Source organism: Eurytemora carolleeae, unplaced genomic scaffold, assembly GCF_000591075.1.
Source record: "Eurytemora carolleeae unplaced genomic scaffold, Eaff_2.0 scaffold1562, whole genome shotgun sequence".
NCBI classification, from domain to species: Eukaryota; Metazoa; Arthropoda; class Copepoda; order Calanoida; family Temoridae; genus Eurytemora; species Eurytemora carolleeae.
The window spans coordinates 2,857-30,249 of NW_019397448.1; the positions used below are offsets into that span (position 1 = coordinate 2,857).

Genomic DNA, 27,393 nt, shown 5'->3' on the forward strand with positions numbered 1-27,393 from the left:
AACCCCTTCTGCTCGTTTGTAAAGGCGAGAAAGTATTATAGTTCCCCAACTGAGTAACAAAAGAATATACATTTAATTCATTTAATACCAAATTAGGCTTAACTAAGCATTTGACAGGATGTAAATGATTGATAAAAAACCAAATTTTTATAGAATAGCATTTAAAAAATTGTGTAGATTCAAAAATTAAACTTTTATCTCCAAGTAATATTTGTAGTTGATAGATTTGCTGTCGAAAATTTGCAAGTTTTAAAAAGTATTTATGTATCTTTAATACATAGATATTATGCTTTAAAATGTTGTTAAAAGTTATAACGGTTCTCTGCTTACTTCAAGGTAAATTGTTATGAATAAAAAAATCAAAACTAAGAACTTTGTGCAACTTTTATAGTAATAAAAAATGCAAAACAAATGGTATCATTTAATAAAAATATGATTAACAACCAACAAGATTTTAAAAAAGGAACATGCTTTTATTTGCTGTAAAAGTTCTAGATCTTTCTCAAGGAGCAAACAGAATTATCAAGAACAATACCTTTGAACACATAGAACACATTCTTAAAAATATTTAAACAATTTATAAAAGAAAAAACGGTAATTGGTTGAAAAGAACGGTCTGGAATTGTTTTATCAGGAACCCATTTAAAACAATTTAGAGAAAAAACAAATGGTGAAAATTAAATAGTTTTAATTTATCTGAATAATTGTAAATTCTGTCAGTTTAGTGGCCGAGTTACCTCACTTAACCCAAAATCTCCCTCCCGGAATAGGAGGGGGGATCGCCCTCTCTTTTTCCACCTTTTTTTGGAACCATTCTTGAAACCATTCTCCAAAACCATTGTTGGATTCGTTTTTGATCAAGAACACAAAGAGTGTAATGGGAATGGAACTATTGGAATAAGAGCGAACAAGAAACCAAAAATCTAGCAAAAGGCTCTTGTTCTAGAATGAAAAACAAACGATGAAAAAAAACCCTGGTTCTAAAAAAAAATATGGGCCATAATTTTAACAGATATTTGGGAAGCAAGGAGTGTTCCCTAATATAGGAAACCAAATTTCAGCTTTTTACTGATAATAATATTAGCATTGCATAAAAATCTAATTTTTATTCTTGTTTAATCTTCATTATCTTACTTTTAGCAGAGGCATCATCAATAAATATGATGGAATCATTATCAGAAGAAGGCTCATGTTCAAAATATGACTCCAGAGGTGTTTTATGGACTGGAGAGTATGGGATGTATACCAAAAAAAGCTGTTCTCTGACTCTGGGTCCTTTTTATGCAGGTTCTTCGGTGGAAATTGAAAAGGAAGCTTTTTGGTTTTGTGATGAAACTTTGGGAGATTTTGACTCCCCAGAACCAGACAGATCTGGTTGCACTGATCCTTGGATAGACAATTTAAATGACAATATGCTAAGTAGTTTATCTACTGGAGAAATATCGAGGATAATATCTGATGGTTTTCTACTTGAAAGTCCTGCCTTTGGAGTTCCTGAAGACTCTCTATGGAAACTAGGTGATTTCCTTCCTGTTTTGCTTGAGGAGGACATAACAATAGAGGAGGAACAAGCAGACATAACAACAGACACACCAACAGACGCAACAACAGCAGCAACAACAACAACAACAAACAATTATACAATAACCATTAATCCAACAGACGCACCAACAGCCCCACAAACAACAACATCAACAACAACAACAACTATATGGCCAAATAGAACAACAACAATAAAACCAGCAACAACAACAGTAAAACCAACAACAACAACAATAAAACCAACAACATCAACAACAACAACAACAACAACAACAGCAGCAGCAGGCATATGTTCAGAAATTGATTCTAGAAATAAAATATGGCATGCAACATACGATGAGTTTGCTTATCAGAATTGTGATTTTTGTGCAGATCCTTGTGAGAATCAAGCTTCTTGGTTTTGCGACAGAACTCTGGGACGTTTTAACACCCCAGAACCAGACAGATCTAATTGCATTGATCCTTGGATAGCTAATATTGATGAAATGTTTAACATTTTGACTGCTTTTGACATATCAGAAACAATTCATAATGGTCTAAAGGAATTAACAAGTACTCCTCCCCTGGGTGGAACAATATTAAAATTTGAAGAACTTCTTCCAAAAGTTCTTGAGTTAAGGAGAACAGAAAGCAACAGCTACAATGACAATGATGATTTCACAATTAATCTTGTCAGCTCAATCAATGAAATTTTTAACCAATCTGTTGGATGGACTGAAATTTCAGACTTGAAAAACAAATCCAAAACTGTAACAGATTATCTTGAAGCTTTAGACTACACTGGATATCTCTATGCAATTAAAAATAATTGCTCTAATTGTTCTTCAAAGAAAGAATTTAAATTTTCAAACATACATTTAACCTCAAGGACAGTGGAATTCAATATTACTGAAAGTGCAAAGGAATGTTTTTACTTTGATTCAGACCCAATATGTATTACGTCCAAAAAAGAAGAGGTAAGTTTTTTTTCATGAGAACATATTTAAATCACTGGACTTTAATTAATACAAATTAATAATACAATAATATTAATAAAAATAATAATAATTAATATTATTTGGTTGAGATTAGTATATTAAAAAAATCATTAAAATAAACTACAAGCAAAGTAATTTTATGTGAAAAAACTTATCACTTGAAGTGATGGCTTTGGAAATAAGAAAATGTCCATGGTCTTAAAAAATATTTTATTTATCAGGAGAAAGATGATGATTATGATTGTGATGTACTTGTTGCAACTATGGTTAGAACTACAAATGACCAAGAAATATTTCCAAATACTTTAACAGGAAAGTTAGATTTTATTTTAACAAATTTTGATTTTTTAGTTTAGGATTTGTAAAATTGTTCTCTGTTTCTTTATTTTAACAAATAATCATACTTTTTAGTAGATAATGTAAATTTTAAAATGTTACATTGTTATAGATCTGTACAAATAAAATTTTTTTTTAAAATGGGACAATTTATTACATTTTTGATGATTTATAAGACCATCAAAGTCCTCCAATTTTTCAGCTTCTTGCGTATGATTATCTCTGCCTTCCCTTGACATGGATACTTAAAGATGCTCCCCCCCCCCTCATAGGAAGGTGTAAATAAAAATTGTATTACAATGGACCAGACAGTCTGCTTCATCCTTACCATGTAAAACATTCATACAGGAATGATGATAAATGAGAGAAAATTTGGAAAAAAATTGATAGGAATTACTATCAATAACAAGACCTCAAAATGGAAAAATGATGTTACTATAATTTTTGATCATCAAACACATTCGGTAAAACTTTTATTTATATTCACAAACCTTGTCTAAGCTCCTTACTAGGATTATTTTAGAACCAAGCAACTTGCCTTTTTGTCCCCCGTACTCCTACTTGTGTGTTCTGGAATATTACAACTAGTTCTTGGTCCACATTGGGATGTAAGGTTAGGCTCAAAAAAAAATATCAAAGAAAATTTGATTTTAATAAATATTATTTGTTTGTTTAGTTTGACTATGTTTCTTCTACTCTGGACAAAGCAGTTTGTGTTTGTGATCATTGTGCCAACTTTGGAGCTATGTTGGACTGGGAAGGGAATGCTCCTGCCAATGATCCAAGTAAATATTATTTGAAGAACTTATAAATCTTTCATTTTAAAAACCATTAATTTAATCAAAAAGAAATCATTTGAATAAAATAATTAAGATTGTTTTTACCTATACATAATACCTCAGCCTTGAGTAAGTTATCAATATCTCTACTCTCCCTTTCCTGCTTCTTTCTGGTGCTGACTGAGATCATCCTTATGATGCAATTACAACGGTTTGTATCTTTAAAAATGCACTTAATTTTATTATGTCTTTTACTCTTGAAATTCCAGAACTTGTAAAATAAAAACAAAACATAAATAATATTAAATTAAATGAAAAGTGGGGGAAAAGTATGAAAAATCTGTACAAAGGAGAAATTGTAAAGTGGGTTTTTTTGCAATGTTTTTAATATTGTTCACTGATAATATTTTTAAGAAAACACCATGCAATAACTGTATTTTGATTATCCTTTGTTATGTAGCAATGTCTCAACAAGGAGAAAAAAAAAGTATTAGTCAGCTCAAACTCTAGGTTGCCAGAGACGGGAACTGAAAACCTCCCTACTTGCACTAATTTCCCCATACAAATCTCTGAACTCCCCTGGAAAAAAGATACAACTCCCCATTTGCATGATGTGGTGCAAATTCAATGGGTACCACAGTTCCACATTAGACGGAAAGTCTCTAAAGTGTGGCAAACCAGGTTTTTGAACATTCCTAATATGCCACTCCTAAATTTCCTCCTTCTTAACCACTACACATCCCACTTTCACAATCTACATCTTAAAGTTGGTTGCTCAGTGAACAGATGCTTTAGGTTACATTATTTAGACAACTGTGCAATGTGCATAGTATACTTGAAACATTTGCCTAAACCAGGTTCCTTGGCTGAGTCAGCTCTGTGGAAATTGGATTCTGAAAACAAATTTAAGGAAACTGCTCTACAATCCACGCCCTTCCCTCCTCCCTAGGCTATATATCTGCTACCTGAACAGAATGTGGAAATTGAAACATTTTACATTTAAAAACTTGTGTCAGCTGCGTAATAAAACACCAAATGAATAACTGAGCAGAGTGTCAAGAAATTCTAGTTTCGACAAAATTGCCGTAACCAGGGACAGCTAACAAAATAAGAAAAAATATATGATGAAGGAGAGAAATGAAAACAAGAATAATTAAAATGAAATATTACTTTATAACCTGTTCCCAGTTTATAAAAATTCATGAAAACAATAAATGTTTTAAAAAAATCATTATCATGTGTTCAAGAGTGTTTACTAGATAGAATTATAATTTATTTAAATAAATAAACAAAAAAAATATTGCATGTTGATTGATTATTTATTTACTCTTTGTATAATTTAGTTGTGATAAACTCAAATGTTGAATGATATTACAGTGTGTATAAAATACTAATTTTTTACCTTAAAGGGAGTGTTTGCAAAAAATAAAAGAGGTATTGGCTTTCGGCATAAAATTTATTGATTGAGATTGCTACTAATCTTACTTCTATCTGTTGTGTCTATAAGGTGGAATTCCACAATAGTCCAGTCCTCACAAACAGGCAATTGAAAAACCAGTATTGTTGTGCACGGCTTGTATACCTGTCAGGGGTTATACTTTTGTTTTCCTTATTTTAGCTGAGATGTTGATGAACCTACAAGCTAAAGATGGAGTTCTTGTTTACTGCTTAAATTCTATGTTTCGCTACTCTCCTGTAGGATAAGTGTTGTATTTCGGATTGTTCTTTATATGAGTGAACAGTCCCTTGAATCCAACAGGACGCCAGAGAGATCAGTACATCCCGGACCCCTGCAGAGTAGACACAAGTCTCCCTGCACATAGCTGTCCAGGGACCCGTGCTACATATAGCGCACAGACAGCATACAGAGAGCATCCTTTTGAACGAGATCTACCTTGGAGAAGATGAACCAGGTTCCTGCTATCATACAGAACCCTACTCACGTTGAAGAAACGGGGTCAGACGGAGATGTTGATCCAGCAGACATTACTCCCTTCATCAGCGGGAATGCCCCAATCTTTACTGTTCCTGCAGATGTACAGAGGATGAGGACGCAGATGGAGAGGTCGTGGCAGGTGGAGCTGAAGGAGGACGAGGAGAGATGGAGGATATGTATAACTTCCTAGGCGAGTTATCGGAGAAGATACAAACATTCAACTCCACTATGCAGGGAAGTATCAACTCCAGCCAGCCACCTGTGGTCCCCGACACTAAACTGTGGGACACAGAGTCAGCTTAGGAAAGAGAGTTCAATCTCTATCCCGATATAAGCAGAAGTGTTGTCATTTCTCGCTTGTATAACCAGGTGTGGAACTTGCTCCATAAGATGAAGGAGCGGGTAACCCAGCAAACCTGGAAAATAGAAGATCAGGAGATTGTGGAAGGTTTGATCGATATAATGATCTTATCTGCACGCAATAATATCCTGACTGATCAGATCATTAAAGAACTAGCTGAGAGACCTTAAGTATATAAAGGGATTGACAGCTAATATTATAATATGATCTTTATGTGATTATGTTTGCATTTATAACTATACTATTAGATGTTTTAATAAACATAATTACATGTAAACAAAGCTTTATTTATTACTTGGGTGTTTGGATTTGTATGAGCATACAAGTATACAAGGCATACTTAATATATGTAGTTTGCTGAAGTATAGTAATGCCAGATTGCAAAGATATAGACAGCGCATGAGGTGTTAGGCCCAGGTGATAGGACTGACCCGATCTGCAATGTCATCAGGTTACATAGATGATAGATTATACAAGTCAAAGTACTTGAAATGAAATCTCATCTATTTATTGATTTAAGTATACACGTTTTTGATGTTCTAATATGTGGTCCCAGAATACCACATAAGTAAGGGGCAACTTAACGCAGTGCTCCTCCAAACTGTGGAGCCAGGAGCTGCTATGGGCAAGAGGTTCCTACCAAGAAGATTTCTGATATTTGTTTTTTATTTGAATAAAACAATTTTAGTAGAACCCCCACCCTTCCTTCTTAAAAAGAGAAATCTGTAGGAGAATATATGCTATTCAGGGCTAGGTGGATTAAGACAGATAGATGGTGACTGTAAGTTGCTCTTTCATTATAAATAAAATGTAGTATATGGTGGACACAATTGCAATATGCTGAGATTTAATCACTAATCAATACAACCCCTTTTATCCCCTCCGTTTCTCCTGTGTAAGTTGTTTATCCTGACTCCCAAGCAATTTTAAGCCTTGTGAACATGACAAGTAATTCTACACCTTTATTTCACTTAGGCAGTGTCAGGTAGTTTAATGCAGACTCAAGCATATTTTTTTATGATTATTTTTCGACAGATTTTAGGGCCTTTTCAATTTAGATTATGATTTGAATATATTTGTTTAGATTTTCCATCATATGCTTTTTTACAGGTCAAGCTGTCCAATTTACATTATTTTTTGTGCATTTACACTAAGAATATTTTTTAATTTGAGAATATGATAACAAATGTACAAAACACAATCAACAAATAAGATAAAAACAATATAAGCTATAAGATAGATTAGGATTAAGATAGATTAAGAAAGATAGATAGTCATGGTAGGTTGCTCTTTTTCAAAAGGAGGGGTCCACAGCACCTTCATTGAGGAATTACTGAATATTTTATACTTTTAGTTAACAACTTTCTCAATCTGATTAAATTAGAGAAAAATCTAAATGATACATTTTTAACACTACCTCAAATTGTTGTTGCATCCAGGAGTGCTAATTTAAACTTGTTTCAGTGATTTTAACTGGTACTCTAGGACAGTTAACCAGCAGCTTGCCTTACCTTAGGAGGTAAATATTAGTAAGCTTGTTAACATTCTAAATGTGAATGATTCTTTTAAACTTTTTAGCATATAAATTGTTACCTTGAGCATTATAATTTTAAGCATGCATATTGGAACAAGTAGAAACAATTTTGAACAGCAAAAATTTCTGGAACACTGTTAATTTCATACTGCCCCGCTGTGGCGAGGCCGGTATTTGAGGCCAGATTTTGGTCCAATGATTGCATCAATATATGGACTAAGGTTTTAACTTGATTTTTGGTCCTCAAGATGTCCTGCAGCATATAATGTGCTGCTATTACACAATACTCCTTGGACACCCTCTTTTTCCTATCCAACTTTAAGACCAAGCTCCAGTAGTAGTTTGGGACTTCCCCCTTAGAGGTGTCAGCAATCTCAGAATTATTGGCTCAGAGCTTTTGCCAGGATAATATTATGAAAATCACCATTTTTAAACCTTCTTGTTTTGAAAACACCCCTATTCATATCTAATTAATTCAGAATTTATTTCAGCTAAATAGTCAAATGAATAGTTTCCATCATTATCATGCAAAATGCAATATGCATGAATACTGCAGAACCATTGAATACTATTAGTTAGTTTTTTTGATATTACAAAATTGTTTGCTGAAAGGTCAAACACATAATTTTAAATTTTTTAATTGCATTAATAAAATAATCTTCACACAAAAGTAAGTTTAAGAATTAGAAGAAAAATTTATCATTTCATTTTAAATTGTATTAAATATCAGAGGCTGAATTCAAAGAATTTGACCCGCAGCTTAAATTTAAGCCATGGCTCAAATATGGTTGGTTTCACTTAAAATTGTATTCAATTTTTCAAGATTTATGCCTGCGCTCAATTAAAACCGGTTTTGGGGGATTTGAGACGCGGCTTAAATTCATAAAGTTTGGACACAGAGCCTGCAATTTAAAAAGTTCAAGAAAATACAACTCAGGTGTACGCTGTCGCTGGGCCTTATTTACAGCTTGGGCTTTCAGATTTAAGTTGCATACAATTTTGCAAAGAGTTAGGTTCATAAAACCAAGATCCGTTTTATTTTTATTGGGCTTAACTAAGTTTAGCCTAAGATATCACAGCTGTCAATCATGTGACACAATCTGTTGTTAGAGTTTGGTCTATAAGATTGGGTCTTAAAGCTGGGTTTAAGGAATTACGACTAGAGTTGAAGCTTTTAAATTGCAGGCTCTTAGCAGTTTTGGTTATTAAAAGCCAAAATGTGTCACCTTTTGCTTTTAAAGCAAAATTGCAGGAATGATGAGAATCGTGTTAACAGCTGCATGTTACATGGCAGTGCTATCTCTGCTTTAGTAGTTCCTTTAGGTAACACACAATAAAGAGTTGCATGAATATTGTGTAATAATACTAGTAAACTGTTAAGGATTTGTGCTGCTTTTTAACTTTGTAGTGGTTATTATTGTGCTAGACATTAGTTATAAGGTGCTTAGAATAAGGTACATTTTCTTTGAAAATTAAATATTTAAGAAGTTTTAATGATTGGTCTTGTTGTGAAATAAAAATAATCAAGCATTCAAAGCCAAAAAAGACAAGTTTGCAATTACATATCTTTTCAGGCTAGTAGTATGGGATTCTTCATGCTCCTTCTTGAACCTGTCCTTGTCATTGTCTATTTTTTCATTTGTGTACACTGTTACACTGACTTGGTCTAGTGTACAGTGAAAAGAAACTTGCTAATTCATTAATATTTTGAGGATTTCCAAGCGTAGTGGAGGAATTACTGATGCTAAGCCTGAGACTAAGCTCCTGTTTCACACTATGGTTAAAAATACTTTTCGTCTTTCCTTTTTGCTTGGGCTTCCTTGGTTTGTTGGTAATTATGCTAAATTTGAATCAATTAACATTTATTTTTAATTTTTAATGGATTTTTCCTATCACTATTCTTGTTTGGGTTAGGTTTATTATCTACTAATACCACTCAGCAATATGCAACAGTCATACTGAATTCTTGTTCTGGATTCTACATATTTTTCTACAGTATTGTTGAAGACCCTAAGGTACAATTAAAATTTCAGGCCAGGGGCAACCTTTTGAAAATCTTTTTGTGGAAATTCTTAAAAATGCATTCTTAAACATGTTTTGCCTCTATAAGCTAAACATAATTAGTTCAAACATATACCACTTATTCCCTTTGACAAGTTAAACTCAATTAGGATCTCTTAATGTCCATTCTTGTCACTGGGCATGCTTTTACTTTTTAAATATTCCTTTTATGTAACGGTTAGTTTTAATTTTTAACAATGAGCAACATTTAAAAAAAAAACTATTGATTTATTAAATTTGTAAGCTTGTTTGTCTTTTGAACAGCATTTTTTTTTCTTCAGAATTTTTAACCAATAGTTCTTCCATTTAGCTCTGGAAATTTTTCATTAGTTTCTATTGACTTAGAACTTAGCTCCTTTCTCCTATAATTGCAAGGATGATGAACCTTAGTTTCTTATCCCTAACTAGTTTCACTTTTTACTTATAGTAAGATCTATCAAAAGCTGCCTCTGGTAAATGCATTAATAAGTATGTGTTATAAAGAAGAGAAACAGGATTTGTTCTCAGTTTTTCCACCCAAAGCTAGGGCAGACTTTTTTAACATATAGTTAAAATCGATAACAGACTCTTCCATTAAATTTTTAAAGCTTGTCATTTGTTAAATGAAAGTTGCCCAGCCCAAGCTCAAAGCATAATTCTTTAACTGTTATTTGCTCAGGCTTAATAAGCAAAGAACCATGAAGTGGTCTTGGGGATGTTAGGTACTTTTTCGAAGGCATTTTCCCAAGCAACAACTTTCCAGGGGAATATTTTGAAGTGGCAGCTTACCAAATGTGCAATTTCCCTAGCCGCGACATCCCAGGTCCATCCTAGCTGCAGGGCTTGGTCCCTAGCCTTTTCTAGTCACAGCGCTCAGCTCCCTAGCCCATTCTACCCTCTGCAGTACTTGATCCCCATTGCAGCCTGTGAGGCCTCAGAGGGCCCACCTTAACCTTTGGGAAGTTACAAATTGGGAAATTTACATTTGAAGTTGCCATTGGGAAATTGCCTTTGGGAATATGTCTTTGGGAAAATGCATTAGGGAAAATATATAAATAATATAGGGTGTTTGGAAAAAAGAACAGTGTACACTAAGTGTACAGTATTATATTCAGTATTAATAGTAAATTAAGAAAAGTTTTAAGATTAAACAAACTTTTAGAATTCTAGTATAACAGGTCATGCCAGAGGGAAAGAAGAAATGTAGAGCTATGATTACAATGTTCTGGAACAGGTACACTGTACATTGAAAAAGACATTATCTATATATAAAAATAATTCTATCAATCATCCTACCTAAGTAATTGAACTCTTGCGTCTAAAAAAAACACCTTAATGATAGACCAAACTTTCAGGTTGCAAGTTCTGGCAGAGCTTTGTAGAGATATGTTTGCATTGTTCTGGAACAGGTACAGTGTAAAATGAAAAAAAACCATTATCTACATTTAAAGATAATTCTAGCAATTATAATAAAATAATAAACAGAGCTCTTAGGTTCCAGGTTCGGGCAGAGTTAAGAGACTTGTTATTATCATGTTGTACTAGGTAAAAAAAACAGGGGGTACATGTGTTGAATTACAATAGAGAGAGAGAGAGAGAGAGCCTGATCTGATCCACGCCGCATGTGCATAACTCCTTTGCCTCAGGGTTATTGTGAACGGAAAACCCCTTAATCTTGAAAAGACAACATCTAGTGTTATACCTAGAGCTGGGCACGTTCCTGGTGGAACAATAGGGCGCCGTGACAAACTCCTGAAAGACAAACTCCTGAAAGACAAACTCCGGAAAGACAAACTCCTGAAAAGACAAACTCCTGAAAGACAAACTCCTGACGAGACAAACTCAGGGGGATGGAAACAGTCATGATTAAGAACAGAACAAGAGGGATTCAATGGTTCTTCAACTAAGAACGCCAAGAACGGAACAGGAAGACCGCTCTTCTACTCAGAATGGAACAAATTGAGAACGGAACGATAAAAAAGGAACAAGAACGGAACGATTTAGCTGATGGCCCTTGTTCTAGAACGGAACGGAACAATTTAAAAAAAAGTCGGAACGTGCCCAGCACTAATTATATCTGTGTTTGTGCATCAAGCATTAAGTTTAGTTGCCAAAGCTTTACAGTTGTATTTCCTATAAATGAAAGATTGAATATTTAGGTACGAACACTACAAGTTATGGGACTATTTATATTTAACCTCTCTGCAAAATCTATTAAGAAGGATATTGAGGAGTCCTCGGAAAATTGAGCAAAGTCATCAAAGTCAAAAATCCAAGCCACTAAGTCAAGAATTCGAGCCATCCAGTGAACAAGATGAAGTATATTCTCTTGAAACAGAGTTTTCTACTGAAGGATTATCTAGTTACTGTTAAATAAATGAGTTTTCTTGTCAAGAAACTGCGTTTTCCAATCTTATTATTGAGAATGAGGAACAGAATATAAGATTGAGTCCAAAAATCTCTTTCAAGTCAAGATGTTGAGTTATCTAGACAAGAAACTGATTTTTTCACTCCTGACATTGACTATTTGACAATATGTTGTTAAAAACAGACTAACACAGAAGTATTTTTTAGTTTTAGTTTGTTTTTTCGTTGCAGGTGGGGCGTTACTTTTTGGTCATTGTTAAAAATGGTCATATTGTCTCTATGCAACAGAATATGCAACCATTGTTTTATTTTATTTTTAAATTAAAACAACGAATCAAGTTAAATCAAAGTATCTTGAGTTAAAAAGATATTAATGAAATTAATGCAGTAACGAATAATGCTTTATTTATGATATTGCAAGGGGATTTTCCAATTAACCAATTAAATTGTTAATATCAGCTACGAAACAATAAAGACTAAAATATTAGAATAAACTTAGAGTCTCTTAAACGATTTCCATTCTATAAATACCCAACTCTTTGGAATGATCTTAATCCTGAGCTTAAGTCTTTAAATAGAAAGAATGAATTCAAATATAAAATTAAGTCATCTCTTTTGGAAAAACTTAAAGATTTCAGATGTAATAAACTATTTTGTTATGTATGCTCCTTGGCTAATATTAATTGATCATTTGTTAGGTTTCCTCCTCGCGATTTAAATTTAAATTTAAATATAGATGAAATTTTAATCATTTGGTCTTGTGTTGAAAGATGATCCTTGTGTAATTTTGTTGTTGTTTCTTTATTTGTTGCTTATGTCAAGGGATTGGGGGTGAGGGGTGCATGATCCGTTGAGAAGGCAGGTACTTTCCCTTGGAATGGGATCAGGCCCCAGTGGGGGATCCTGCACTCATCCCCCCCTCCCCCTTCAAACCTTGATGATCTTGGTCCAAATGTTTTATGATGATTGATGTATGGATGTTGGGAAGGGAATGGGGGTGAGGGGTGTGTGATCCGTCGAGAAGGCAGGTACTCTCCCATTGAATGGGATTGGGCCCCAGTGGGGTATCACACCCTCATCCCCCCCTCCCCCCTTTATTATGGGGGTTAATGTTGATCTTGGTCCAATTTTTTGTGATGATTATTTTATGGATGTTTTGAGGGGATTGGGGTTGATAGTTGATAAAGCTCTTTTTCACAATGTTAATACATGTTTTGAAATACAATTTGATACAAAATGACATTTTTACACGCTTAAACCTAAAAAAAGAGTCTATTTACACTTGAATTTGAATTTGAAGCCCTTTTTTTACCGATATAACAAATCTTAATAATTCTGAAAAAATGAGGGAAAAACATTTCTATTTCAAATTATCTATTTAATCAATTAAAAGAGGAAAATTTTGTTATTTCTCCATCTATTAGACAGTACAGACAAGAATACCCCGAGAGAAAGGAGAACCAAGAACCACTGTTTTGCCAAATCTAGCCCCCTGGGAAATCTAAAAACAAAATTTGAGAAATTTTGAAATCTTAAAAGAGACTGTTCGAACAGCGTTATTTCAAGTGACTCTATAACCCACATGCAAACAAGGGAGGCCACAGGTGGAGGGAGGGTACCTTTGCCCCCTCCCCCTGAGATTTTGAGACATAAAATGTTCCCAAATTGATAAAATAATGTTTGATAAATCATATATGATCCCCATTTAAAAGTTATTTAAAGGAATTAAAAATCAACTCTTGAATGTGAATGATAAATGTAGATGTTTGAAAGAAATAAAACTTATAATATTGTTACTATCTAACTTCAAACTTGCAAATCAAAATTTTAATATTGTTACAAATTTAACTTTTCTAGTAATTTATTTTTGTCTTTATGCTCCTATTATTATTATTATATTATCTCGCGCCCCCTCCCCCCCTGGCTGAAATCCTGTGTCCACCCATGCATGCAAAGATAGCAATGCTTAATTCACCAATTCACGATTTCAATTTCCATATTAATATTTATAATTTCAAAAACTGATTATTTTCAATTGTGGTTTTTCTAAATATGGGAACTGCACATTCTACTGCAGAAAAATATGTAGGAATTATCAAAATTAAACACTTTTAAACCTAGGAAAACAACAATATTATCCCAATACTGATCAAAAAAGGTTTCAAGGGTAACATTGCGAAAAGGGCATTGCCATCTTTGAAATTAAGCAAACAGTCAATTTACTGAAAAATCTTTTGGGTTGGTACCTGGGAAAGTTTAGTTCCATCATGTTGAAGAAGTTCCTGGGTTTCCCAGTCTCCATTTCTTGACTTCTTCAGGGCAGATAAACCACCAGGAACAGGATATCCCTAGACAGATAAATGCAAGAAATATATAGACCTAGGAACCGCCGTATCTCATGCGTCAAATCCATGTAGTGCAGTGAGAGGAGATCAAAACAAAGAATTCAAGGGCAACGCATCATTTTGAGGGGAAAGGGCCCAAGGGGTGGAATAAAAATATATTGCTATTGTATTTTCCATATTGACCAGAAAGCCAAAAATCATATGTATTTACTTAAACTTGATATATTAACTTGCTTTTTGTTGGACTGTAATATCACATCAGAGCTTTAGTCCTTTCCCTTCAACTTTTGTGGGGGCACTGGGTTTGTTTCCATTCCTCCCACAGTGTACAGTACACAATTTTCGTACATCTGAGTTGGGGGTTCCTGTACATAGTTCCTTGGATAAATGCAAAGGTTCCGCCACCTATCTTTAACTTTAATAATTAATTTTAATTAAATTTTACAATATTTTTAAATTTCAATATGATATCAGATGGAAACATTTTAGACTTCTACATTTCTTGTTTTTCATTCTTTCTTCTTGATCTTCCATTCCTTGTCCATCCTTCAATCATACTTTGGCTAATTTTGAAAATAAAAATAAATGCATTTTTTGGATGTTTTCTGCAGCTAGCCAAATTGCAGAGACAGAACTATGTTTTGGAGCCCTGTATCTTTATTCTATATATTGAGAGTGGCAAGGTTACTCTCTCCCTTGTTTGTATTTAAATTTTGCTTCAGTCATGATACTGTGTCAACTCCTGCATTCCTAACACACTTTCAATGAAATTTTCTTGATGGAGGGGGAGAGGGGTGAGGGGGGCGTTTTACACATGTTCCAGTTTTTTAACTCGAGTAGGACATAGAGGTGGGGATGGGACAGCTGGCATCCTGTGTATTTGTCTTTATTTGCTATCGGTGAAAAAAATAGAAAGTGTAAAGGTCAAATCCCCTTCTAATTTTTCCTGTTTATAGTTTTCTCCTTCTTTCTTGTTTATCTTGCTTAAAGCACCTATCTCTATTGTGAAGAGATTTCCCTTCCACTTTTTTCTGTTCAATTTTTTTTTCTTCTTGCTTCTTGTTTCTTGTTTTTACACTTTAAGGCCTTTTCAAATAGTTCTTTTAACAACGAGTTGTAAAGCAGGTAGGAGATAGATAAGGAGGTTTTCAGGAAGAAGGGTATAGGGGATTTCTCCCTGTGTTCCTTCATTTTATACTGTTTCCCAGTTAGGGGAATTAAGGAATTTACCCATAACTGCACCCCATATGCAAAATGGGGAGTTGTGATCCCTGATCTTCCATGGCAATCCAGTCCTCACTTCTGGTCACGTAAAAAACCGGTATTGTTGTGCTTGTATTCCCACGGGGGGTTAAACTCCTCTTTCAGTGCACCAAGCTGAAGATGAAGTTTTGTTTTAATCTATGCTTCCAGCTTCTCCTGTAGGATACTAGATGCAAAACTAAACTCAGCGCTTCCCCAGCTGCGATTCTGGGACTGCTTAGTAGGTCTGTTCTGCTTGTGAGAAAGCAGGCAACTATTGCGCCACCTATAAAGATTAGAGATTAAGCGCCATCTTTACTCATTAAGGATTCAGCGCCATTCATTAAGAGTAGAGTTTAAATAGCGCCATCTGCAATATATATATATATATATATATATATATATGAACTTGATTAGGCAGGCAATCAACAAAAAGATCCAAAGCTGGTATCATATAAATGCTGAAGCCCATGTTAGGCTTTTTTCATTTCCTAATTTTTTTTAAATCGATCAATTTTCTAGTTTTATCAAAATATCTTTGGCAATCAAAAAAGAAAAGAAAAATTGGATATCAAAAGGCAAGACCAAAATTTTTTGATATTCCACACAAACAAACCTAACTTTTGAAGGTAAAAAAATATTTTTGATGAATGGGGGGGGGGCTTGATTTCAACAGGCATGTGTTTTCCTTTTTATTACTTCATTTCTTACCAAAAAATTCAGCAAAAAAAATTTGTTATGCTGCTTAGGGCAAATATATTTTGGAAACGGGTAAGGATTTTTAAGAAAGGAACTAAGTTTTGCAACAAATTAAATTTTGCTAATCCCTTTTTCTTTGAAACCATATGGTGTAAACGTAAAATAATTCGAAGTTAGAAAAATATCAACGATCTACAAAATCGGGTTGCACAGATGTAAGGCTTGTAATTTTGAGTTTGTCGCAAAAACTCATTTTCTTTGCTCCTCTGATATGATATATAATCAACAAATATATGTTCTAAACTAAGCAAAGCCTAAGTATGAAAGACATACGGTTCTTTAATATAGAAACAATACTTTTGTGAAAATAGGGGGTTTTTAAGTGTTTTTAAACTCTGCTAGGGTGTGCACTAAAAAAAATTTCAGGGCGTGCTAATGCGCTAAAGCTCTCGCACGCCCCTGTCCATGCACCCCATCTGATGGTTGATTATTATTCCTGATTGAGTATCTATCTCTAGATTGTCTACTCCGTACTGAAGATAAATCCAGGATTCAAGAGTTAGGAAACCTTTGGACAAATATCTGTTCCGGGACTGTAAAGTGACGTATTTTTAGGTCATCCTCAGTTAAAAGTGGTTGTTCTCTAAACTCTAAAAATTTGATTCTAATTCCATTAAAGGGACTGTAGGCGCAATTTGAAGCAAACTCTCCAGTTGTAGACTGACATGGGTGATTTACCAGGGAATATGGAATAGAAGGGAGATAAATTGACGCGGTTCGCCCTACCATATGATAATACATGCTTTGCAGACGGGTACTTCATTTGAAGGAGAATTATTTGTCTGATGTACAATTACTGCGTATACAATAACCTATTCTGAATATTTCTTATACAAATGGAGTACCCATCTGCAAAGCATGCATAATCATAAGGTAGGGCGAACCTCGTCAGTTGTATCTCCCTGGTAATTTACACAGCTTTTAATGATTATATGGTGTACAGAGTTATCTATGGTCTCACTATATACAACCTTGTTGTCGTTCAAGCTTAGACACTATTTTGGGCACATGTTACACATTGATTTGTCCGCCATCAATAATCAGACAATATGGTTAAAATAGTATCTTTGTTCATCAGACATGTCATATATAAAGGGTCACTTGAAATTACTTGTACATTCCTTTTATCTGTTAAAAAATAACATTTAGTCATGAAAAAACATTATCCTAGCATGTTGAAAACTGGTAAACAGCAGTACATATTGTCAAAAATAAGATTGGAACAAATTCCTGAGTCAGTACGATTCATCAGAGCAATTTGTTTTCTGAGACCAGATTTAATGTTCAGCAACAGTTGAACCATAGCATAGAAACACCTGAGATGGAATTTAAAGAATTTGAGCCGAGGATTAAATCCGCCAAAACCCGGTTTAAATTAAGCGCCGGCTTAAATCTTGAAACATTTGATACAATTTTAAGTGGAACCAACCATATTTAAACGGCCGCTCAAATTCTTTAAATTCGGCCACTGAGATGATCGATTTTAAAGCTTAAACCAGACTAAAATCCGGTCTTTGTGTCTGCTTAAACCCAAGTAAAGCTCAAGTCAAGACCCGGGTTTTGGATGGCCTTGAGTTTAGTAAGAGCCAACCCTCTTGGGTTTTACTCTCTTTAAGGCTCGAGTCTTCAGCAGCTGATGATTGTAAATTTCTTAAAATCTTTTATATTTGTACATTTAAAATCTCGGGAATTATTTGTGGTGTCAAATTTTATTAATTATATAAAATAAACATACTATGAAAATAATGTATCTACATAAAGTTTGAATTATCAAAATTTATATCTCCTTGTCACAGCTGATCTGACGGCATTCTGTCTGCTACAGAGTGAAAGCTTGCAAAACAGTCTCTCATTGGTAAAATCAGAACCAATCTATCTAAGCCCGAGTTTGGGTTTTAGTCGGGTTTAAGCTTTTAAAATCTCATCTCTGGATCCCTCTTAAGCTTTAACCATTTCAACACAATGTTAGACAGAACAAGCAACGTTAAACATGAAGAATTATTAGTTCTTATAAAATACGCATTATTTCTTAAATGTATTTTAATGGGGATAGATGCAAAAAAGGTATTTCCTTTCAAATGTCGTCTTCCGTTCAGATCATCAAACAATTAGTATTTACTCGAGACATAGATAATTTTGAACGTGGTTTTTTAATCAATTAGTGCATTAAAAAATATTGAAAAATGTCCTAAGATTGCCTTTTATGTCTAACATTGTGTTGAAATGGTTAAAACTATAGAGGGAGTTAATTGTTCCCATGAAAGGACACTGGCGTAAAAGAGAAGTGGTTCAGTAATGTCTAAGCTGATCAACTACTTCTATTTATTAAATCTTGGTTCCTGGTTGGATCTGCCACATATACAGTAGTTCGATCATCGGATATAGTTATACCGTTGGAACCAATAAATATACGATCTGTAGCTGCCTCACATTCACCCTGTAATATGTAATTTTATCTAAAATTCTGAGCTGTTATAAGGACCCTATTTCGTCATAACTCCTGAAATCTAAATGTTCTGAATATACGTATACATAAATACAGACATTCAAAACTCTTTAGTCTTGTGATTATACCATAACAGTCATAGTGATAATGTTTTATACATATTCAATAAATATTTTTTTATTTTCAGTTAAAATTGGCGCAAAAAATTACCTTATCGACATTACACCTGTACACAAGTGTACCCGGTATGCCGAGCAGTACAAATATTGAGTTCAGGATTGGATTAATCTTCTCCAGAAGTGTACTCCAACCTTCGGCACCAAACTCAGGAACCGGAAATGGCAGCCATCTTGGAATATTTACAGGGTAAACATTATCTTGGATATTCAGACAGAGGCCGTTCCTTCTATAGATAGCGGTCGTGTTATTCACCTACTTTGGGCCCATCGTCGGGGACGATAGTTTGGCCGCTAGATGTCTCGACCATGAGTAATTCACGGACGAACAGAGTTTCTCGACTCACGTCATATTTGGATTTACTTTTAGGAAAGGTGGCAGCACTAATTAAATTTCAGTAATTGATTGCCGTGTTTTGTTTTCGTAAGAAGTGTGATTTGACACTTGAGTGTGTGACATTCACCTGTGACACTGGTGACAGTGACATGTTATAATGGTATCGTATACTGACTAAGACTATATATTTTTAAGCTTTTCTCTTTCTCCCGTCAATAGGGGTCGCATATGGGTATGTATGTGGTCGGACTAAACTCAGACACTAATAACCCGTTGAACAAAATACTATTTTCCGTACAAATGACGAACACATAGGAGACGTCCTGTTGTCGACCAATGTAGTTTATGGAAGAAACCGCCTCACACAAACAGAGATTACTAATTTATATACAGTCCTCGTCGTATATATCAATACAATAAACATACAGTGAAACCCTTCATAACGAATACATCGGAAGAATTCATCAAATGTCGTCTTGACAATTTTTCAATGAGCTTTATACTATATTACGTAAATTTCAGTATTTGCGAAAATAAATAAATAGCCATGAATATGCAGGAACAGTTTTAAAGTGCTCCATATAATCATCTAATTAAAAAAACTAAATATCTGCAACATTCCATTATCAGAAAGTGAAGAATACGACATTTAATAAATTCTTTCGATTTATTCGTTATTAAGTGTTTCACTGTATATGACTTCATATTTTAATTTTAATTTCTACCAAGCTTACAGCAGACACACGTGCACATTTTAACTAAAGAGAAGTTAAAAATTTACATATTCTTTTTCTTTCCATGTAATTTGTAAACCTAAAAAATTAAATCATAATTTATAAAAAGTTATCTTAATTGTATCTATATAATCGCCGACCACTCTTCATAGAAACCATTAATAAACCATTCTATTCTAACAAGAAGATCAAGTTCAGTGTTCATATTAAAAATGTTAAAGGTCGTCTTTAAAGTCTCATCGTTTGTGGTTATGCCTGCAAATAAAATTTTTGATAAAATTTAGTTTGCTGTTCTTTTATAAACATAAATTTGATAAAATTATTAACTCTAGATTTCCGGTATACGGTAAACCACATTTTAAAAAGCTCAGTAGTCGCTCCAATCTTGCAAAAAATGTTTTTTGTTACCTTGTGACGTAGATTTCTGATTCATTTATTCCTTCTACAACATCATTTATTCCGTATCTTAATATTTACACAACCTTCTGCGAGGAAGGGGGGGGATGCGGCCATGAGCCTCACAATATCCTCTTCGAACCCAAGTAGTTAGCAGAACACTGTTTCAACCCTGTTCGATCCCCACTGAATCCTGTTCGAACCCCGCCAAAGACTGTTCTTGTCTTTTAAAACTTTTGAAATTTATTAGAATTCATCTAGAGAATACACATCCTTCTAAACATATGATATACAGGGTGTCCCACAAAACATGAAGATTGAACATCTTTATTGATCAATAGAAGTAAAATTCATCTGTTAAACTACTTTTATATTTAGTTAGGATTCTGCAAACAATTATCACAAAATTCCTCTATTCATTACATTTCCAGAATGTGATCCACCTTTTTACACTTTTTATTTTACCGGAAATGTTAAGAATTTTATTCAGATTTAAATTTACTAATTTAAACCAAAATTTTATAAATCTGAACGAAAATATCTCAAGTGCAAAAAAAGGCAGACAAATGCCAGGACCATGGGTGTTTGTTATTGTTATTTGAGAATTTTACTTCTAATATTAGATTGACGAATGAATGCCGCAACTAAATACAAATATCAAAGACGATATTTAAACCCTGCAATTATGCTAAGATTCTTGATTTGGTTGTGCATGCAAGCTTTACCCTTTTATCGTATTTGTATCCAATTACAATTACGTTTTTGAAAATTCATAAATCTTGAAACAGAACTATTTCAAATTTTCTAGGTTTAAAAGTATTTAATGTTGATCATTCTTATATGCTTCTCTGCAGTAGAAATGCGCAAGTTTCACTTTTGTAGTGAACCTACAATGGAAAATAATCAATTTTCAAAATTATAAACATTGATATAAAAAAACGAGCATTGGCATGTTTGATGGAGGGTCACTTAAATAATGCTTACATTTCCTTTAAAGGGAGTGTTCAATTTCATAATATTTTTGTTTGGTTTTTTTAAAAATAATATTTCGAACATTCCTGGAAAATATGGAAATGTCGTCTTCATGATCAAAAATCCTCGAAACAGGAATAAATGTTTTTAAAATTAACTATCAGATCATGACAAATAAAAATATTATGAAATATCATGAAATTACGCTAACAGTTCCTTTAAGGTTGTATAATTGCCTAGGGAATAGATGTGAACTTATGGTTTTGATGTGAAGCAAGCTAACAGGGTCGGTACACGACCAAACTTTACTCTCCAGGCAGGACTTGTTGTACACAATCTTCATAATCTGTACAGTACAAGGATTATTGTCTGTACACAATCTTCATAATCTGTACAGTACAAGGATTATTGTCTGTACATAATCTTCATAATCTGTACAGTACAAGGATTATTATGTGTACATGATCTTCATAATATGTACAGTACAAGGATTATTTTGGGTACATGATCTTCATAATCTGTGCAGTACAAGGATTATTGTGGGTACATGATCTTCATAATATGTACAGTACAAGGATTATTGTCTGTGCATGATCTTCATAATCTGTACAGTACAAGGATTATTGTGTGTACATGATCTTTATAATCTGTACAGTACAAGGATTATTGTGGGTACATGATCTTCATAATATGTAAAGTACAAGGATTATTGTGTGTACATGATCTTTATAATCTGTACAGTACAAGGATTATTATGTGTACATGATCTTCATAATCTTTACAGTACAAGGATTATTGTCTGTGCATGATCTTCATAATCTGTACAGTACAAGGATTATTGTGTGTACATGATCTTCATAATCTGTACAGTACAAGGATTATTGTGGGTACATGATCTTCATAATCTGTACAGTACAAGGATTATTGTGTGTACACAATCTTCATAATCTGTACAGTACTAGGATTATTGTGTGTACATGATCTTCATAATCTGTACAGTACAAGGATTATAACAAAAATAATAAAGTGAAGAAATATGAATCTTTAGAATAATAGTTTTGAATGTTTTTTAACTTCTCAAAGTTTTATGAATCTCTTCAAAGTCTAATAACTGTAAAAGTCTTAAAAAACGAACGAAACTAAATGCCCATCACTATATATGTACAACATCATGTATCTGGATACATTGATATACAACATCATATATCGGGATCCTTATTTATATACAACATCATGTATCTGATTTCTTATTTATATACAATATCATGTACCTGGATCCGTATTTATGTAAAACATCATGCATGTGGATCCTTATTTATGTACAACATCATGTACATGGATCCTAATTTATGTACAACACCGTGTATCTGGATCCTTATTTATGTACAACACCGTGTATCTGGATCCTTATTTATGTACAACATCATGTATCTGGATCCTTATCTATGTACAACATCATGTATCTGGATCCTTATTTATGTACAGCATCATGTATCTGGATCGTAATTTATGTACAACATAATGTTCCTGGATCCGTTTTTATGTACAACATCATGTACCTGGATCCTTATTTACGTACAACATCATGTACATGGATCATTATTTACGTACAACATCATGTACCTGGATCCTTATTTATGTACAACATCATGTACCTGGATGACGGACTTAGGTCCAAGATGATCCACAACATACAATCTGTCCGTCTTGTTAGAAACATAGATACCATGCGCTAAACATTTTATTAGAACATTTTTGAATACAGTTCTATTTTCGTTGATAAATATCAAAATAAACCTGAAGGCTGTAACTTCAAATTTTCCCTCAGTAAATCTGTGCTCTTTTTGCCGGCAACTAGCTATTGAAAATGGCTGCCAGAGCCGATACTAGCGCCTTCTGATCCCCTAGTTGTTGGTTGAATTTGCAAGGCGCCAAATTCAAATATCTCAGAGATAAAGTTCATATTATCAACTCTCTAGACTACTAACCATGCATGACTGTATAAGGAGAGTTCTGTACATAGATCTGCTGAGGCTCTGCCTCCTGTCCCTCCTTTATATCCAGGATATATATACCACCTTAACAATTTAATGGGATAGTTTGAGATATTTAGAGAAGCTTTAGTTAAAAGAGATCGTTTTCAATACTTTAATTTAAAGTGCATGTTTACAATACTTAGAGTAAGCCTTTGTTTAAAAATGGATAGTTTGCTATACTTTGAGTAAATCCTAAAAAGGCCTGGATTTGAGTAGATTTGCAATTCTTAAAGTAAGCCTTTGCATAAAGGTATTCTAGCGATACTTTGAGTAAGCTTTTGTTAAAAGAAATTGTTTGCGATACTTAGAGTAATCCTCCGCTTAATGAGATTTTAAAATACTTGTATTTAAAGGATTGTACACCTTCTTGTCAAGAAATTGATCGCCACTATCAAGAATGTAATGCAAAGAAAGTTAATTGCAGTTGCGTATACTCTGCGTACATATTGAAACCAGTTCTCTCTGGGCGGAACTTGTAAACAAGAATAGATGCCTCAGTGTTCGTTTAGTATCTGAGGAGGATAAAAGCATTGAATTTTGATAATTTTGATAATTCACATAATAGTTTCCTATGACCAGAATATTTCATTGATTATTTATGTGAAAGATGGATCCCATGTCAGGCTTCGACATCCGTCTTGTGTTTACATTACCACCCAGTGACAGTACAAAAGATGCGTACACCTCTCAAATAACTTTCCTTGCATTAAATCCTTGGCCACTATACTTAGAGAAACAAAAGATTGCTTTTAATTCATAGAGTAACCCTTCGTCTAAAGGAATTGTTTGCCACGATACTTAGAGTAACAAGAGATTGCTTTTAATTCAAAGAGTAACCCTTCGTCTAAAGGAATTGTTTGCTTAACTATGAGTAATCTTTTTCTTAAAGGAATTCTTGCGATACTTAGAGTAAGGTTTTTTTTCTAGTATTTCCATCTGATTTTTATGAAAAGAATATGTTTAAAAGAATGACAATTGGGCAGGGATAGGTGTTTTTGGGAAAAAGGGGAAGGAGGACAGGGGAAAGGTGGTAGGGGAAAGGTGGCAGGGGAAGGGTGGCAGGGAAGGGTGGCAGGGGAAGGGTGGCAGGGGAAGGGTGGCAGGGGAAAGGTGGCAGGGGAAGGGTGGCAGGGGAAGGGAGGTTTACCTGGTTGAGCTGAAGCTGATCCATGTTTAAAGCACTGATCTAGGTTTCCACTAGAACCAATAAAAAGAACTGAAAACTTTCCTAAATAATATTTTATAATTTTCTCTTTTTGCATGAAAATTCATCCTAAGGAAAAATAGCAAAAATTGGAAGGAGAAATCAAGGTGATTTTAATTACCCTTTAATTTAAGAGTTTCATCAATGATTCACACCATAAATTAATACTATAGCCACCATGGCTACTGTAGAAATCCACAATCCACGAATTGTAAAAAAAATATTTTCTAATATTTACTAGAAAAAATCAACGTTGCGAATCGATTATGTAGCTCTATAATGAACTTTAAAATAAGTGAAAATTATATTGCCGCACTTAGTGTTAGTATAAATCGGTTTGGTTTTAAAAACCTTCAAGATTTCAAAAACGTATTCTGTTCAAGTTTACCATTCATGAACTTGGCAATATTTTTATCTTTACAAACAAATTTTGAAAAACATTTGCTTTTCTTACACTTTGCAAAATTTTGACCCTAAAACAAAATTTATCAAAAAACAAACCAAAAACAATTCGTTAAAAAAATGTTTATAAAAACGAACCAAAAATTATCCATAAAAAATGTTTAAAAAACGAACTAAAAACGATCCGTAAAAAGATAATTATAAAAACGAAACAAAAACAATCCGTAAAAAAATGTTTATAAAAACGAACCAAAAAATCTCTAAAAAAATGTTTATAAAAACGAACCAAAAAAATCCTTTAAAAATGTTTATAAAAACGAGCCGAAAATGATCCGTAAATAAATGTTTATAAAAACGAACTAGAAACGATCCGTAAAAAAATGTTTATAAAAGCGAACCAAAAACAATCGTTAAAACAATCTCTATAAAAACGAACCAAAAACGATCCGTAACAAAACGTTTATAAAAACGAACCAAAACAATCTGTAAAAAAATGTTTATAAAAACGAACCAAAAACGGTTCTTAAAAAATGTTTAAAAAAACGATCCAAAAAAGAACCAACATAAGGCACATCACTAACCACACTATCAAAAAAAAAGTTTGCTTTTCCGAATTTGTTATTAAAGTTCTCCGCTCTAACTTACCTAGAGCCATGTCTTCATTTCCCATCATCTCACCCTAAAATATAATTATGTTAACATGCTCCTTTTAAATTTATATTTCTCAATAGAAGATTAAAAATTTAACAATCCCTTAAATTTTCTAAGATTTTCTAGAAGATATTTCTCAATAGAAGATTAAATAGTAAACAATTCCTTTAAGTTTCTCAATAGAAGATTAAATAGTAAACAATCCCTTTAAGTTTCTCAATAGAAGATTAAATAGTAAACAATTCCTTTAAGTTTCTCAATAGAAGATTAAATAGTAAACAATCCCTTTATATTTCTCAATAGAAGATTAAATAGTAAACAATCCCTTTATATTTCTCAATAGAAGATTAATTAGTAAACAATTTTCTTTAAAAGAGCAAAACATGCCTTGAATTTTAAAAGACGACATTTGTTACTTTTAGGAATATCTTTGACTTTAACCAATTGATCCGTGCAGATGAAATGCTTAAACATATTAAAGAGCATCAGGTTAGAATGAAAATGAGATAAAAAATTTAGAATTACAATTATTACAAAACAATTATAACTCTAAGTATGAATTAAATATTAATGCTAGCGATTATTTTCAATTGTGGTTTCCATTATTTTTTTCTCACTTTTCTTCAGCAGGAAAACCTCTAGAAATTATCGGAATTAAACATGCATACTAGCTGAAGGGCCCGACGTTGCCCGTGCCAAAAAAATTTGAAAAAAATATCGTTTTTTTTAGCCTATAAAATCCCCGGCCACCCATGAGTGTTCACAAAAAAGTTTCAGCCCATTCGGTCCAGCCGTTTGGCCGACTATAGGGAACATACATATATCCAAATGTCTTGTTTTATTATATAGAAGATGTATTCCAAATAATTGACCATAAAAAGGTTTCAAGGGTAATGTTTAAAATCGGCCATTGTCATTTAGGAATGGAAATTACGCTTTTAACTTTTAATTTAATCTATAAAATTAATCAAGGCATGATATATATAAATATGTTGCCTACAGCCGGCCATACGGCTGGACCGAACGGGCTGAAACTTTTGCGGACACTCAGGGATGGCCGGTGGATGTTTAAGGCTAAATTTTTATTTCTAATTTTTAATTTTTTTCCCAAATTTTTTTCTTCCACGGGCAATGCTGGTCCCTTCGGCTAGTTTACTTCTAAAAACTGAAAACTGTACTGTACACTGTACTGTACTGTACTGTACTGTACACTGTACACTGTACTGTACACTGTACTGTACACTGTACTGTACACTGTACTGTAGACTGTACTGTACACTGTACTGTACACTGTACTGTACACTGTACTGTACACTGTACTGTACACTGTACTGTATACTGTACTGTACACTGTACACTGTACACTGTACTGTACACTGTACTGTACACTGTACTGTACACTGTACTGTACACTGTACTGTACACTGTACTGTACACTGTACTGTACACTGTGCTGTAAAATGTGCAGTATGCAATGATGATGTACTATGGATGCACATAGTACATTTATCTGATTGGGTATATTAACTGTTTGGCACTAGACTGAAGGTTTTGTATAAAAATGTCAAAAATAAGGGTGTCTTGGGAAATTTCTTCATAAACAAAAAAAAATCCGCCATAACAATTTTGATCATTTCTGATCATGAGCAATTACTTTATTCTATTAATGCTAACATGAATACTGTACACTGTACAGTGTATTCTTGTACAGCATAGTGCGCATACACCGTTCAAAACATTAAACAGCATATACAACCTACATAAGTAACATTTTCTGTGATACCATCCCAACCATGTCTATTGTGCAACTGCATACATTTG

The 27,393-nt window shown here is 33.5% G+C and overlaps 3 protein-coding genes across 8 annotated transcripts; 2 read left to right on the forward strand and 1 right to left on the reverse strand.

Annotated features, from left to right (window-relative positions):
* The first annotated feature begins 269 nt into the window (after window positions 1-269).
* On the forward strand, window positions 270-6,480 carry LOC111714348 (latrophilin-like protein 1). Of its 4 annotated transcripts, none has more exons than XM_023489434.1 (8): window positions 270-336; window positions 1,141-2,498; window positions 2,741-2,831; window positions 3,204-3,319; window positions 3,379-3,468; window positions 3,532-3,640; window positions 3,758-3,845; window positions 4,145-6,480. In XM_023489434.1, exons 1-8 carry the CDS (start codon window positions 297-299, stop codon window positions 4,581-4,583), a joined length of 2,331 nt encoding a protein of 776 aa, XP_023345202.1. In that variant the 5' UTR covers window positions 270-296; the 3' UTR covers window positions 4,584-6,480. The 4 variants fall into 4 exon arrangements, with proteins under 4 accessions (XP_023345202.1, XP_023345203.1, XP_023345204.1 ...); XM_023489435.1 differs by having other exon boundaries at window positions 1,144-2,498; XM_023489436.1 differs by having other exon boundaries at window positions 4,492-4,601.
* Window positions 6,481-7,114: 634 nt separating this feature from the next.
* On the forward strand, window positions 7,115-11,903 carry LOC111714349 (uncharacterized). 3 transcript variants are annotated; one of them, XM_023489439.1, is made up of 9 exons: window positions 7,115-7,450; window positions 8,718-8,788; window positions 8,847-8,919; window positions 9,178-9,296; window positions 9,380-9,480; window positions 10,684-10,739; window positions 10,861-10,914; window positions 10,991-11,050; window positions 11,665-11,903. In XM_023489439.1, the coding sequence occupies exons 2-9, from the start codon at window positions 8,746-8,748 to the stop codon at window positions 11,876-11,878; spliced, it is 720 nt and encodes a 239-aa protein (XP_023345207.1). In that variant the 5' UTR covers window positions 7,115-7,450; window positions 8,718-8,745; the 3' UTR covers window positions 11,879-11,903. The 3 variants fall into 3 exon arrangements, with proteins under 3 accessions (XP_023345207.1, XP_023345209.1, XP_023345208.1); XM_023489440.1 differs by having other exon boundaries at window positions 7,123-7,450; window positions 11,000-11,050; XM_023489441.1 differs by lacking the exon at window positions 10,861-10,914 and having other exon boundaries at window positions 7,116-7,450; window positions 11,000-11,050.
* Window positions 11,904-16,000: 4,097 nt separating this feature from the next.
* LOC111714354 (serum paraoxonase/lactonase 3) lies at window positions 16,001-25,635 on the reverse strand. Its single transcript, XM_023489445.1, has 10 exons — window positions 25,567-25,635; window positions 24,463-24,543; window positions 23,268-23,357; window positions 22,935-23,011; window positions 21,516-21,625; window positions 20,320-20,376; window positions 18,875-19,013; window positions 18,558-18,655; window positions 17,449-17,483; window positions 16,001-16,726 (listed from the first exon to the last, which is right to left on the reverse strand). The coding sequence occupies exons 1-10, from the start codon at window positions 25,592-25,594 to the stop codon at window positions 16,599-16,601; spliced, it is 843 nt and encodes a 280-aa protein (XP_023345213.1). The 5' UTR covers window positions 25,595-25,635; the 3' UTR covers window positions 16,001-16,598.
* Window positions 25,636-27,393: the final 1,758 nt, after the last annotated feature.

What these genes read in the sequence shown, in the direction of transcription:
- LOC111714354 (XM_023489445.1), bottom strand. Translation starts at nt 25,594, where the DNA reads ATGATGGGAAATGAAGACATGGCTCTAG. An exon ending in AAATGAAGACATGGCTCTAG is followed by an intron (nt 24,544 to 25,566) that starts GTAAGTTAGAGC and finishes AATATTATTTAG; the next exon opens with GAAAGTTTTCAGTTCTTTTT. An exon ending in TCAGAAATCTACGTCACAAG is followed by an intron (nt 19,014 to 20,319) that starts GTAACAAAAAAC and finishes AAATATTCCAAG; the next exon opens with ATGGCTGCCATTTCCGGTTC.
- LOC111714349 (XM_023489439.1), top strand. Translation starts at nt 8,746, where the DNA reads ATGTTACATGGCAGTGCTATCTCTGCTTTAGTAGTTCCTTTAG. An exon ending in TGGGCTTCCTTGGTTTGTTG is followed by an intron (nt 9,297 to 9,379) that starts GTAATTATGCTA and finishes TGTTTGGGTTAG; the next exon opens with GTTTATTATCTACTAATACC. An exon ending in TTTGCATTGTTCTGGAACAG is followed by an intron (nt 10,915 to 10,990) that starts GTACAGTGTAAA and finishes AATAATAAACAG; the next exon opens with AGCTCTTAGGTTCCAGGTTC.
- LOC111714348 (XM_023489434.1), top strand. Translation starts at nt 297, where the DNA reads ATGTTGTTAAAAGTTATAACGGTTCTCTGCTTACTTCAAG. An exon ending in GGTTCTCTGCTTACTTCAAG is followed by an intron (nt 337 to 1,140) that starts GTAAATTGTTAT and finishes TCTTACTTTTAG; the next exon opens with CAGAGGCATCATCAATAAAT. An exon ending in TGCTCCTGCCAATGATCCAA is followed by an intron (nt 3,641 to 3,757) that starts GTAAATATTATT and finishes ATAATACCTCAG; the next exon opens with CCTTGAGTAAGTTATCAATA.